The 16,508-nt window shown below is 34.2% G+C and overlaps 1 protein-coding gene across 6 annotated transcripts in view; it reads left to right on the top strand.

The window, feature by feature from the left end:
- Window positions 1–729: 729 nt before the first annotated feature.
- Window positions 730–16,508, top strand: part of LOC143233333 (B-cell receptor CD22-like) — a 173,624-nt gene continuing 157,845 nt past the window's right edge. For all 6 annotated transcript variants that reach the window (XM_076469478.1, XM_076469477.1, XM_076469476.1 and 3 more), the window contains exon 1: window positions 730–1,123. In XM_076469478.1, the coding sequence (XP_076325593.1) occupies window positions 1,015–1,123 (109 nt within the window). In that variant the 5' untranslated portion in view covers window positions 730–1,014. The remainder of the gene's footprint in view (window positions 1,124–16,508) is intronic.

The following is a 16,508-nucleotide window of genomic DNA, read 5'->3' on the forward strand; positions in this document are numbered from 1 at the left end:
AATGTAAATGGAAATTTTCTTAACATGAAATATATAAGTGTATAAATTTGTTTGTTTGTTTTTGAATTTCGCACAAAGCTACTCGAGGGCTATCTGTGCTAGCCGTCCCTAATTTAGCAGTGTAAGACAAGAGGGAAGGCAGCTAGTCATCACCACCCACCGCCAACTCTTAGGCTACTCTTTTACCAACGAATAGTGGGATTGACTGTCACATTATAACGCCCCCACGGCTGAAAGGGCGAGCATGTTTGGCGCGACGGGGATGCGAACCCGCGACCCTCAGATAAGTGTATAAATATTCAAGTTATCAGTTTTTCTCAATAATTTAAGAACTATATAGTGTTTTAAGCCTTAAAGATGAAAACTCAGTAACTTTGTCAATATGTTCGAATAGTTAAAAGATAAAGTGTCTTATGTTATTTCAGTGATACTTTTGACCCGCAGCTGATATTTCTCCTATAGAAATACAGAAAGCAAACTTGGTCCCAGAAGTACTTTTGTACCTATAAAAACTCATTAAATAACTCTTCGCTATGTATATATAAATGCAGTTTTCTTAGCGTTAGGCGGAATGTAACATTATGCTATTTTTCTATTGTACATTCATAAGGTTTCAATTTGTTCAGCGAACAACTGCACCCAAGAGTACGTACAAGCGACAGTTCTGTACAGATGGCGCTGGACAACAAAATCAATGGTCTGTGTTTAGGCTACGTAGTTCCTTACAGAAGTTCTACAGAAAGCACTTACATAGGGAAGAAGTTAGCCATCTATCTTAGTGCGCTCTTCTACGGTTTCTGTATCAGATAAGTCAACATGATTCGTCTCGGCCCACATCATTAAGGTTTATTACCAACGAGTATTTCTATAATTTTCACTGCGAGAAAAAGTATGCCAAATAATTCTCTTATGTGAGTTCTCTTATAAAAGAATAAAAGTTTAAGCTTGATTAATATAATTGACGAAAGTTTTATAAATTTCCATATTGTACTGCCGATTTCACTGATAAAATACATGTCTGGAAGAACATACTTTGAAAGAGTCAAACCTCAAATACTGAAACTTTACCTGATCTATTCTGTGCAAACTGTCCTCACATTCCAAGACGGGAGTGCGGAAGTTGGTAAGTTTGTATTAATTATGATTCTTGTTAACCTAAGGCTAAGTATATCATTAAACGTTAGGCTCTCTCGAACCTCAAACTTGTCAGAAAAATACATCGGACATTCACTTCTCTTGTCTCATACTGTGTCACATCACATCGAATCACTACGTGAAGTGTACAGAATAAACAGAATAAAGAACTATTCATCACCAACTTCGCGCACGCTTGTATTTATTTATTTCCATTTATAACCGTATATGTATTTATCAGTAAGCCAATCTCTCTCTCTTTCTCTAAAGATATATATATAGAGAAATACCCCTTCCCACTCAGCTACTAATATTTTATATTTTTGAAAATTCGACGTTGTATTGATGAATCTCGCTGACTGTTTATTTATCTATTTTTCCTGTTTCCTTACCTGCAACATTTTCTGTTTAATTATTTCATTATATTCTTACCTCTGAAACTAAAATAAAATATTAATTTGATGTCGATTGTCATAAGCAATTTATCAAATGATTTATGAATAAGTCATTCGAGTGAATTTCGTGTAATGTTGTCTATTTTGCTTTTTCTCTTACGAAATTAAATATAGGATTGAGTTTGTTTATTTAGAATTAAGCACAAAGCTACACAATATGCGATCTGTGCTCTGCCCACCATGGGTATTGAAACCTGGTTTCTTGCAATGTAAGTTCGTAGACATATTACTGTGCCACTAAGGGGCATAAGATGGAAAAACATTATTTGTTGGACAACGTGAACTTCATAATGTAGATTGATTTGACTTCTTAATTATTACGATGTTAAAATTCTGCAGAATTAAAACAAAAGTGACTCAAATCGATATTAACGAACAATTATTACGGAGTTAAGCTTCAAATATGAAACACTAGGGGACCCTCTTTAGTTGCTGCTGAGGTTACATGAAAAATATTTCATCAAGATGGAGCTGTGAGCTAAAAGTTTGAATTTGAAAATATTGTTTGTTTTAGAATTTCACGCTCAGCTACACGAAAATGTACCCAACGTCTTTCTATGAGCCACTATGCCGCGGTTAAAAGTTAAAAAAATGTGCTCCCCCCAAATAACTGATGAACAAATAGTGCAGTTGTTGATAACAATGGACAAATAGTACAGTTGTTGATAACAATGGACAAATAGTACAGTTATTGACAACAATGGACATGTAGTGCAGTTGTTGATAACAATGGACATATAGTGCAGTTGTTGATAACAATGGACAAATAGTGCAGTTGTTGATAACAATGGACATATATTGCAGTTGTTGATAACAATAGACAAATAGTGCGGTTATTGATAACAATGGACAAATAGTGCAGTTGTTGATAACAATGGACATATAGTGCAGTTCTTGATAACAATAGACAAATAGTGCGGTTGTTTATAACAATGGACATATAGTGCAGTTGTTGATAACAATGGACATATAGTGCAGTTGTTGATAACAATGGGCAAATTGTGCAGTTGTTGATAACAATGGACAAATAGTGCAGTTATTGTTAACAATGGACAAATAGGGCAATTGTTGATAACAATGGACATATAGTGCAGTTGTTGATAACAATAGACAAATAGTGCAGTTATTGATAACAATGGACATGTAATGCAGTTGTTGATAACAATGGACATGTAGTGCAGTTGTTGATAACAATGGACAAATAGTGCAGTTGTTGATAGCAATGGACATATAGTGCAGTTGTTGATAACAATGGACAAATAGTGCAGTTGTTGATAACAATGGTCAAATAGTGCAGTTGTTGATAACAATGGACAAATAGTGCAGTTGTTGATAACAATGGACAAATAGTGCAGTTGTTGATAACAATAGACAAATAGTGCAGTTATTGATAACAATGGACATGTAGTGCAGTTGTTGATAGCAATGAACATATAGTGCAGTTGTTGATAACAATGGACATATAGTGCAGTTGTTGATAACAATAGACAAATAGTGCAGTTGTTGATAACAATGGACATATAGTGCGGTTGTTTATAACAATGGACATATAGTGCAGTTGTTGATAACAATGGACATATAGTGCAGTTGTTGATAACAATGGGCAAATTGTGCAGTTGTTGATAACAATGGACAAATAGTGCAGTTATTGTTAACAATGGACAAATAGGGCAATTGTTGATAACAATGGACATATAGTGCAGTTGTTGATAACAACAGACAAATAGTGCAGTTATTGATAACAATGGACATGTAATGCAGTTGTTGATAACAATGGACATGTAGTGCAGTTGTTGATAACAATGGACAAATAGTGCAGTTGTTGATAGCAATGGACATATAGTGCAGTTGTTGATAACAATGGACAAATAGTGCAGTTGTTGATAACAATGGACAAATAGTGCAGTTGTTGATAACAATGGACAAATAGTGCAGTTGTTGATAACAATAGACAAATAGTGCAGTTATTGATAACAATGGACATGTAGTGCAGTTGTTGATAGCAATGAACATATAGTGCAGTTGTTGATAACAATGGACATATAGTGCAGTTGTTGATAACAATAGACAAATAGTGCAGTTGTTGATAACAATGGACATATAGTGCAGTTGTTGATAACAACGGACAAATAGTGCAGTTGTTGATAACAATGGGCAAATTGTGCAGTTGTTGATAACAACGGACAAATAAGGCAGTTGTTGATAACAATGGACAAATAGTGCAGTTGTTGATAACAATGGACATGTAGTGCAGTTGTTGATAACAAGGGCAATATAGTGCAGTTGTTGATAACAATGGACAAATAGTGCAGTTGTTGATAACAATGGACATATAGTGCGGTTGTTGATAACAACGGACAAATAAGGCAGTTGTTGATAACAATGGACAAATAGTGCAGTTGTTGATAACAACGGACAAATAGTGCAGTTGTTGATAACAATGGACATATAGTGCGGTTGTTGATAACAATGGACAAATAGTGCAGTTGTTGATAACAATGGACAAATAGTGCAGTTGTTGATAACAATAGACAAATAGTGCAGTTATTGATAACAATGGACATGTAGTGCAGTTGTTGATAGCAATGAACATATAGTGCAGTTGTTGATAACAATGGACATATAGTGCAGTTGTTGATAACAATAGACAAATAGTGCAGTTGTTGATAACAATGGACATATAGTGTGGTTGTTTATAACAATGGACATATAGTGCAGTTGTTGATAACAATGGACATATAGTGCAGTTGTTGATAACAATGGGCAAATTGTGCAGTTGTTGATAACAATGGACAAATAGTGCAGTTATTGTTAACAATGGACAAATAGGGCAATTGTTGATAACAATGGACATATAGTGCAGTTGTTGATAACAATAGACAAATAGTGCAGTTATTGATAACAATGGACATGTAATGCAGTTGTTGATAACAATGGACATGTAGTGCAGTTGTTGATAACAATGGACAAATAGTGCAGTTGTTGATAGCAATGGACATATAGTGCAGTTGTTGATAACAATGGACAAATAGTGCAGTTGTTGATAACAATGGACAAATAGTGCAGTTGTTGATAACAATGGACAAATAGTGCAGTTGTTGATAACAATGGACAAATAGTGCAGTTGTTGATAACAATAGACAAATAGTGCAGTTATTGATAACAATGGACATGTAGTGCAGTTGTTGATAGCAATGAACATATAGTGCAGTTGTTGATAACAATGGACATATAGTGCAGTTGTTGATAACAATAGACAAATAGTGCAGTTGTTGATAACAATGGACATATAGTGCAGTTGTTGATAACAACGGACAAATAGTGCAGTTGTTGATAACAATGGGCAAATTGTGCAGTTGTTGATAACAACGGACAAATAAGGCAGTTGTTGATAACAATGGACAAATAGTGCAGTTGTTGATAACAATGGACATGTAGTGCAGTTGTTGATAACAAGGGCAATATAGTGCAGTTGTTGATAACAATGGACAAATAGTGCAGTTGTTGATAACAATGGACATATAGTGCGGTTGTTGATAACAACGGACAAATAAGGCAGTTGTTGATAACAATGGACAAATAGTGCAGTTGTTGATAACAATGGACATGTAGTGCAGTTGTTGATAACAAGGGACATATAGTGCAGTTGTTGATAACAACGGACAAATAGTGCAGTTGTTGATAACAATGGACATATAGTGCGGTTGTTGATAACAATGGACAAATAGTGCAGTTGTTGATAACAATGGACAAATAGTGCAGTTGTTGATAACAATAGACAAATAGTGCAGTTATTGATAACAATGGACATGTAGTGCAGTTGTTGATAAGCAATGAACATATAGTGCAGTTGTTGATAACAATGGACATATAGTGCAGTTGTTGATAACAATAGACAAATAGTGCAGTTGTTGATAACAATGGACATATAGTGCGGTTGTTTATAACAATGGACATATAGTGCAGTTGTTGATAACAATGGACATATAGTGCAGTTGTTGATAACAATGGGCAAATTGTGCAGTTGTTGATAACAATGGACAAATAGTGCAGTTATTGTTAACAATGGACAAATAGGGCAATTGTTGATAACAATGGACATATAGTGCAGTTGTTGATAACAATAGACAAATAGTGCAGTTATTGATAACAATGGACATGTAATGCAGTTGTTGATAACAATGGACATGTAGTGCAGTTGTTGATAACAATGGACAAATAGTGCAGTTGTTGATAGCAATGGACATATAGTGCAGTTGTTGATAACAATGGACAAATAGTGCAGTTGTTGATAACAATGGACAAATAGTGCAGTTGTTGATAACAATGGACAAATAGTGCAGTTGTTGATAACAATGGACAAATAGTGCAGTTATTGATAACAATGGACATGTAGTGCAGTTGTTGATAGCAATGAACATATAGTGCAGTTGTTGATAACAATGGACATATAGTGCGGTTGTTGATAACAACGGACAAATAAGGCAGTTGTTGATAACAATGGACATATAGTGCAGTTGTTGATAACAATGGACAAATAGTGCAGTTGTTGATAACAATGGACAAATAGTGCAGTTGTTGATAACAATGGACATATAGTGCAGTTGTTGATAACAACGGACAAATAGTGCAGTTGTTGATAACAATGGACATATAGTGCAGTTGTTGATAACAATGGACATATAGTGCAGTTGTTGATAACAACGGACATATAGTGCGGTTGTTGATAACAATGGACAAATAGTGCAGTTGTTGATAACAATGGACATATAGTGCAGTTGTTGATAACAATGGACAAATAGTGCAGTTGTTTATAACAACGGACATATAGTGCAGTTGTTGATAACAACGGACAAATAGTGCAGTTGTTGGTAACAATGGACAAATAGTGCGGTTGTTGATAACAATGGACAAATAGTGCAGTTGTTGATAACAATGGACAAATAGTGCAGTTGTTTATAACAATGGACATATAGTGCAGTTGTTTATAACAATGGACATATAGTGCAGTTGTTGATAGCAATGAACATATAGTGCGGTTGTTGATAACAATGGACATGTAGTGCAGTTGTTGATAACAATGGACATATAGTGCAGTTGTTGATAACAATGGACATATAGTGCAGTTGTTGATAACAATGGACATGTAGTGCAGTTGTTGATAACAATGGACAAATAGGGCAATTGTTGATAACAATGGACATATAGTGCAGTTGTTGATAACAATAGACAAATAGTGCAGTTATTGATAACAATGGACATGTAGTGCAGTTGTTGATAACAATGGACATGTAGTGCAGTTGTTGATAGCAATGGACATATAGTGCAGTTGTTGATAACAATGGACATATAGTGCAGTTGTTGATAACAATGGACAAATAGTGCAGTTGTTGATAACAATGGACAAATAGTGCAGTTGTTGATAACAATGGACAAATAGTGCAGTTGTTGATAACAATGGACAAATAGTGCAGTTGTTGATAACAATGGACAAATAGTGCAGTTGTTGATAACAATGGACATGTAGTGCAGTTGTTGATAACAATGGACAAATAGTGCAGTTGTTGATAACAATGGACAAATAGTGCAGTTGTTGATAACAATGGACAAATAGTGCAGTTGTTGATAACAATGGACATATAGTGCGGTTGTTGATAACAATGGACATATAGTGCAGTTGTTGATAACAATGGACATATAGTGCAGTTGTTGATAACAATGGACATGTAGTGCAGTTGTTGATAACAATGGACATATAGTGCAGTTGTTGATAACAATGGACAAATAGTGCAGTTGTTGATAACAATGGACATGTAGTGCAGTTGTTGATAACAATGGACATATAGTGCAGTTGTTGATAACAATGGACATATAGTGCAGTTGTTGATAACAATGGACATATAGTGCAGTTGTTGATAACAATGGACATGTAGTGCAGTTGTTTATAACAACGGACATATAGTGCAGTTGTTGATAACAACGGACATATAGTGCAGTTGTTGATAACAACGGACAAATAGTGCAGTTGTTGATAACAATGGACAAATAGTGCGGTTGTTTATAACAATGGACATATAGTGCAGTTGTTGATAACAATGGACATATAGTGCGGTTGTTGATAACAATGGACAAATAGTGCGGTTGTTGATAACAATGGACATGTAGTGCAGTTGTTGATAACAATGGACATATAGTGCAGTTGTTGATAACAATGGACATATAGTGCAGTTGTTGATAACAATGGACATGTAGTGCAGTTGTTGATAACAATGGACATATAGTGCAGTTGTTGATAACAATGGACAAATAGTGCAGTTGTTGATAACAATGGACATATAGTGCAGTTGTTGATAACAATGGACATGTAGTGCAGTTGTTGATAACAATGGACATATAGTGCAGTTGTTGATAACAATGGACATGTAGTGCAGTTGTTGATAACAATGGACATATAGTGCAGTTGTTGATAACAATGGACAAGTAGTGCAGTTGTTGATAACAATGGACATGTAGTGCAGTTGTTGATAACAATGGACATATAGTGCAGTTATTGTTGATAACAATGGACAAATAGTGCAGTTGTTGATAACAATGGACAAATAGTGCAGTTGTTGATAACAATGGACATATAGTGCAGTTGTTGATAACAATGGACATGTAGTGCAGTTATTGTTGATAACAATGGACAAATAGTGCAGTTGTTGATAACAATGGACATATAGTGCAGTTGTTGATAACAATGGACATGTAGTGCAGTTGTTGATAACAATGGACATATAGTGCAGTTGTTGATAACAATGGACATATAGTGCAGTTGTTGATAACAATGGACAAATAGTGCAGTTGTTGATAACAATAGACATATAGTGCAGTTGTTGATACCAAAAAAAGAGAAAATGTTCAGCCTTACAATCCCTCTTTACATTCTAATATTTGCATTTTTATGATATACAAATACATACGAATTTATATTTGTTTGTTTTTGAATTTCGCAAAAAGCTGCTCGAGGGCTGTGTGCTCTGACTGTCCCTAAATTAGCAGTGAAAGACTAGAGGGAAGAAAGCTTGTCATCACCACCCACCTTCAACTCTTGAGATACTCTTTTACCAAAGAATAGTGGGATTAACCTTCACGGCTGAGAGAAAAAAAGGGGCAAACATGTTTAGTGCGATATGGATTCGTACCCGCGAGCCCCATATTGTTGAATGTCCTACTTACCTGGCCACGTGGAGCGTTTCTCGCTTCTACAAATACATAATTACTTACATTTACATGTGCTCTTGAGTTTGGATCGCACGAGGCACTGAAAAAGAAAAAACACATGCATTTTATTCTTTGACATTATTGGTCAGCTGGAAATATAGTGTGTCAATTTTTTTATTAATATAAAGGAAATCTCTTTAAACATATAAAAAGCAAAGATGAAGTGCATGATAAATCTCTACTTTTGATGATAGAAGAATGCATGTTCGAGGAGCTGAGTTGCTTTAATCAAAATATATTGAATACGGGTACAAGCTCTTCTTGAGCACTACAAGATATCGTTATTAAGGGGATATGTTTTTGTTTTGTTTGTTTTTCTTTTAGTTCTACCTTTTGTGAAAGAAGTGGATTTTTCAAAGAAACAACTAAGTGCACAACTGTTTCTTTGCGTTATTTTTACAAAGAGTGTTTGTGTTTTGGTACAGGTATGACAGTTTAGAGAATTGATCCTTAGAAAAATCACAGAGAAACAGAACAGCATTTTAAACTTTGTAATTTTTATCGTGAGTTGCGTATTTACAAGATACATGCTTTCTCGTGTGTACTGTACGATTTTGAAAATCATACTCTTCAGAATACGGCGTGCTAATGTGCTACTGTAGATACCTTGAATATTAAACACTTTCATAACTCTCCTAGACGTTATCAATCAGGCCAGAACAGTGTGTTTTCTTCTAAAAGACTAAAGCAATTTATGTAAAACTTGGCGTAAAAGCCTATTTACTGCAATACTTAAACTAAATGCTTAAAAGTACACATTAAACCTTGTATTACATTGCAAGATATATGCTCCAATAGGACTAACTGGCAACCACTATATATATATGTGTATAGAAAGCTCTTATCAGATAAATGTTTTGAGGAATCGTAACTCCTGTATTTCTAATTTACATCCCGAATAAACTTTATATTTTAATTTTTGAGAGAGTCTGTTTTATATAAGCTTAGAGAAGTCAGAATTATTGACACGATCTTAAATATTAAGAATTATGATGTAGCCAAATACAGGGTGTTCGGAAAGTCACTGTGCAGTTTTGTCTGTTAATAAATATATAAGTGCACAGTGACTTTCCGAACACCCTGTATAACAAATGTATACGTTTCTTTAATGTAACAAAATTCATACCATTCTTACAGATCTGGTTGGTGTACCAATGTTAAAATTATCTGTATTTTCTGGATAAAATCTCTTCGTGAAGGTATACAACAAGTTTAGACCAGAGGTCATAAAGTAACACCAAAAGTATTTTTCTAAGATCCTCGAATAAATTTCCTATTCACTGATCACGTGTAATATTTTGAAAATTTGTGGTAGAAGAAAAAGTAATAACTCACTATTACAAATAAAAAGATTAAAATATTTAATTTATTATTTAAAAAAGGTTAATATTACACATCGAAATATAAGAAAAATTCACTTTGATTCTTAACATAACGCAGGTTCGAATCCTCCTCACGCCAAACATGCTCGCCTTTTTAGCCTTTGGGGCTTTATAATGTTATGGTCAATCCCACTATTCGTTGGTAAAAGTGTGGCCCAAGAGTTGGCGGTGGATGGTGATGACTAGGTACCTTCCCTCTAGTGTTACACTGCTAAATTAGGGACGGCTAGCGTGGGTAGCCCTAGTGTAGCTTTACGCGAAATTCAAAATAAACCAAACTTAAGTAATATACACAGAAATAATTAAAATTTATAAATATTTCAAGATTTATATATAATGGCCGATTTATTTCGTATATGTACTATTTAATAACGTCATGCGAACATTCTACTGTATAAGTTTTCCGAAAATAAAATTTCATTTATTCTATTTGTCTTCAAATTTCGCGCAAAGCTACACGAGAGCTATGTGCGTTAACCGTCCCTAATTTATCAGTGTAAAACTAGAGGGAAGGTACGTAGTCGTCATTACCCACACAAACTCTTGGGCTACTCTTCTACCAACAAATAGTGGGATTGATAGCTACTTTAACGTCCCCACGGCTGAAAGGGAGAGAATGTTTGGTGTGAGGGAGATTCGAACCCGCGACCCGCGGATTACGAGTCGGGTGCTTTAACCATCTGGTCATGCCGGGCCCGTTTATTTCGACCCGAATCAAAATAATCACACATATGTGTTGTATCTTTGGTTAAACATCGACATACTGTGTTCTTTGATGACGCATAATTGATTGGCAAGTGTTGATTCTATTGTAGAATATTTTCGAGCATGTGGTCAATTAAAAAACAGAAATGCGATTTGAAGCGATAACGCAATTAACATTGAGTGGTGATAAACATATGGGTTTTCTTAATATTCCGATACTCTTTTGACAAAGGTATATTTTAAACATTTTGTAACCAAGACGCTTTAATGTAAAATAAGAAACATTTATTAAAATATGACATCAAAATTTTGGTTATTGAAAAAAAAAAAAAGATAGCCGATCATTATAATTGTATCGTCATGATTGATTTGATTACAATTATTAATTTTACCTACTTTGTAAACTTCTTTTTTAGATAAAGCAAATTACATAACTTAAACAGCACGCGTTAAAAATATGGCAAACGATGTGGACAGATCTCTAAATGACAAAGCAACACCGTCTTTCTAAACAGCTATCATTAGGCATGGATATTTATCTTTTATTCCTTCTGCATTCGAAGTCCTGATCTATTGCAACAAAGAGCGTAAATTTTGGCAGAACCAAATCAATTGTTCAAGAAAAAAAAATCAAAATGAAAATCGCACAAAAGCAGATCGTACTTTCATATATTTAAAAAACTTTCGTGAAATTAAATTTATTTTTTGTATATTACGTACTATAAACTTGAATCCTAACAAAGAAATTTCCGTCTATTCGGTATATGCACAGAATACAGTAGATATTTTTTCACAATAAAATCTATATGGTTACTTTCAATTCTTACTAACAGGATAGGGCCCGGCATGGCCAAGCGTGTTAAGGCGTGCGACTCGTAATCTGAGGGTCGCGGGTTCGAATCCAGGTTGCACCAAACATGCTCGCCCTTTCAGCCGTGGGGGCGTTATAATGTTACGGTCAATCCCACTATTCGTTGGTAAAAGAGTAGCCTAAGAGTTGGCGGTGGGTGGTGATGACTAGCTGCCTTCCCTTTAGTCTTACACTGCTAAATTAGGGACGGCTAGCACAGATAGCTCTTAAGTAGCTTTGTGCGAAATTCAAAACAAACAAACAAAGTAACAGGATATTCTACTTTACATTTTCGTACAGTTACCTTTTTCTAGTTCCAACGTGACTGTGCGAAGAACGACAATAAGAATGGTTATGTTTCTTCCATTTTAGTTTCCACATATAAAGTTTTAAGTAAAGGTAAAAAGAACATTCGTAACGTGACCAACCGTTATTTCGACCAAACAAAAAACAAGTACGAAATAAAGACCGTGAAAGATATTTTAGTGCCAGCAATCGTGTTGAGTTTCTTTTATAGCTACTCGGTTTCTTATTGTTATTATTTGTGAAAGTTTAAATGTGTTTCTTGATTTATAACATTCCTAAAATAACATTGAAGTTAAAAAGAAATAAATATTTCTCACAATGTAATACGTTAACACCAGGAAAGAGTTATGTTCTATACTTATCTTAGTGAATGTGTGTGTTTTTTTTTCTTATGGCAAAGCCACAGCAGGTTAGTTTGCTGAGTCCACCGAGGGAGATCGAACCCCTGATTTTAGCGTTGTAAATTCCGTAAATCTGTATCAGCGGGGGACTATCTTAATGAAATAATATCAATTTCATATTCATATCTACAAATTTTTTTTTCAGAAACAGCAAGGATATTATAATTTTTTATTGTATAATTCAGACTTTGAATTTATTCTTCGATGTGATAAATATGCATTCAGTTCTCGTATATTAAGATGGGCCCTAGCTTCATCATAAGATGAAATTACGGTTCGTTAGTTTCATCACACAGTGAAATACTGACAACCAGTTTAATAGTAGAATGAAACAATTGTAACTGGATTGCGATAAAAACTAAAATCACAAAATTGTAAGCGAAATTTGATAAATTTTCGACTAAGCGACTATTGTCAGGTGTCCATTATGGTCACGTGCAGAAAATGTTTAACTGTTTTCTGAAGTATCTTTGATCATGTTTAAATTACGCGAGTATAGTCGTGTGAAATACATTTTTAATTAAAATTTTAATAGATGTCCAAAGTAAATAAAGTTGGAAATCGTAATTCAGATACAAACAAAAAATTAGGAAAACGCTGCAGTAAATTATCATATCATATTTCACAGATAGTATAACACACAAACAAACAGAAATCTTATTAAATGCTCTCATTCAATAAAGTAGGATATCATTTGTCAGATGATATAACAAATAAACACTGAGCAGTTTGTAATGTCATATTTGAAAGTAATCTCCAATATATTATTCTTTTACATTTATTATAGTTCAAAATTCCACATGTTACAACAATTTTTAGAAATACAACTGAGGATTCTGTTTTTGTTTAACAATGAATAGTGGGAAAGAAAAATACCTGAGATACAAAAATTGACAACTTAATTGTTTTCATGGTTTGTGTAAATTTACAATTATAAATTTTATCATAATTTCGTTAAAAGCATTATTATAATTCAGAATTCCACAAGTTATAAAAAATTTAAAAAGATATATAATCGTCTAACATAGCACAACAGTGATATGTCAAGCACAACCGTTAGTTATTCAGGAAATTGAACTACAAAGAATCTATTTTACTGAATTAATCTGACAAACAGCACATTGTGATATCATTTTGAATGTCACATTACATTTTTAAATGTTCATTATGAATTCAGAGCTTCAAGTGATTGGAGATCGAATATAACAACAAATTGATGATTTCTTAACTTTTATTATTCCTTCTTTAAGAATTGAAACAAAACAATCAATAATTGACTTAATACTTGTGATGAAGTTCCATTATCAGTTTTGATGACAGAGCACAATTATAGATTTATGATATTTTAATCTTTATTTTCCTATAACACCGTTATGTTAGGAATTTCTACCCAACCATCATAGTTCGTTTTCAGACTTTGTGTTATTATAAATTATTAAAAAAAAACTAGATTCAAATTTCGTAGTATTGTATTTCAGAACATAGTTATATTTTTAATAATTTTGGAATTTGTAAATATTCCGTTTACTTTAACTAAATCTGATCAGCTTCTACCATATTATACATTACCAAACCCAAATATCGATTCTCTGAATGCATATGGTAAGTCAAAGCACACTCAAATAACATTTCTCAATAAGTTAAGCTCAGTATCGACAATTTCAGAAAGCTTCTCTGTCTAATAATGTATCTGGATGATTATTCTAATAAAAAACTGAGAAATATTTTCGATCTAATCTTCTCAGCTAGTAAACTCGTTAAGAATGTTTCTGGATATTAATTGTGCATCTTGGTACAAATACCAAACTTTATTGATGCACTCGTTTTTATTGTGTTATCTTAAGCTTATTGAGTACCGGTGTTCTTACTTTGTAAATACTAGGTTTTTTGGTATTGAAATGCTTCTTGGAGACGTGTTAATATTTCTCTTGAAATGCTTCTTAAAGATATGTTAATCTAGCTCTTGAAATGTTTCTTGGAGATATGTTAATATTTCTCTTGAAATGCCTCTTAGAGACATGTTAGTCTTGCTCTTGAAATGTTTCTCGGAGACATGTTAATATTTCTCTTGAAATGTTTCTTAGAGACATGTTCTTTGTACTATTGAAATGGGCCCGGCATGGCCAAGCGTGTTAAGGCGTGCGACTCGTAATCTGAGGGTTGCGGGTTCGAATCTCCGTCGCGCCAAACATGCTCGCCCTTTCAGCCATGGGGGCGTTATAATGTGACGGTCAATCCCACCATTCGTTGGTAAAAGAGTAGCCCAAGAGTTGGCGGTGGGTGGTGATGACTACCTGCCTTCCCTCTAGTCTTACACTGCTAAATTAGGGACGGCTAGCACAGATAGCCCTCGAGTAGCTTAGTGCAAAATTCCAGAACAAACAAACGAACAAACTGTTGAAATACTTCTTGAAAACATCTTAATGTTGCTCTTAACATGCTTCTTACAGAAATGCCAACTATATATATTTCAAATGACTGAGCGTAATGATTGTAGACAAAGCCCTTTATCATTTGCGGCTACCAGGCCTGACCAATGTCTCTTAGCTGTTTATTATTACATTATTATTATAACTATTATTTATTACTGCTATAGATTGCTCATTTATGACTGTGTTTTGTGTATTTGACAAATAAACTTTAAAAAATTCTTTTGAAATTATGTCTTTTATTTAGTTCAGAGTAACAAACATACTGGTAAAACAACACTGAAAATGCACAAACAGTAAGCAGAAAAATCCTTTGTGTAAGGACTAGTTTATATCATGTTTATTACACTTACTGTAATAGTTTTGCAGCTGTTGCAGCCTATGTTTTCATGAGAATGTCTCTTGATGGTTGGGAGTTATAACAGCATTGTCCGTTTAACTGCATACAGAGCCATATTTTTTCGCTATATCAGAGTATGGGAACATTTTTCTGAATATATGACCTGCATGATCGGCTACAGCTATGGATAAATTATGAGCAATGACGAATTGCGTGAACATCACTTCTGCATTTATGGCTTTATATTCTGAATTCTTACTCATAAATGTCGTTATCTGCATCGTTTTTGTCTTCGCCTCAGCCTTTTGTTGGTGAGATGCCGATTTTGTATGTCTGGGACAATCGTTTATCCCGCCATGCGCCACAGAAAAATCGATGTGACAAACTGTACAAAACGCATGACTGTCACTGACTTTTGATGCAATGACCGGATATTTTGCACTATACTCTTTCCTAAATTTTTGATTCACAGTTTTAGTCCTTTTATATTTGCCAGAAACAAGACAATTTGGTGAACGAGGCTTCTTTTTTCCATCTTGTGAACGATCGCATTGGTGTTTCTATGCCGCTTAGAAAATGAGAAATACTCATCTATGCGAGCGTTGATTGGCTGACAAGCACTGATGACGTAACTATGGATTCCCCCACATATTCAGTATGGAGAAGCACCACACTCAAACTATTGGTAGACGTCGGAGATACAAATATTTTCTTATTATTTCAAGCACAAACATGATTATTGCAAGTAACCATTTGGACTATGTCTTTTATTTATTATCAAAATTTATTTGTATCTCACTAGAAATTTTCTTTTCTCCCCTTTCAAGCCCTGGGGGAACAAGCTATCACTGTATCGTATAGGCCTATATAATATATAATAATTTGGGAGCTGCAACAAGCCGTAATATTTGTCTGTATGAGCGTATAGTCGTAATGTATACACCAACATCGTAATGGTTGGCATCTCTGTTCTTAAAAAAAACATACTCTAATCTTTTTGCGCATATCCTTTTCAATTTTTATTTAATTAATATTTGTTTTGTTTTTCTGAATTTCGCGCAAAACTACACGAGAGTTTTCTGCGCTAACTGTTCCTAATTTAGTAGTGTAACGCTAGAAGGAAGGTAGTTAGTCATCACTACCCACCACAAACTTTTAGCCTACTCTTTTACCAACGAATAGTGGGATTGACCGTAACATTATAACGCCCCCACGGCTGAAAGGGTGAGCATGTTTGGTGCGA

The sequence above is a fragment of the Tachypleus tridentatus genome, chromosome 12 (assembly GCF_004210375.1).
Source record: "Tachypleus tridentatus isolate NWPU-2018 chromosome 12, ASM421037v1, whole genome shotgun sequence".
Lineage (NCBI taxonomy): Eukaryota > Metazoa > Arthropoda > Merostomata > Xiphosura > Limulidae > Tachypleus > Tachypleus tridentatus.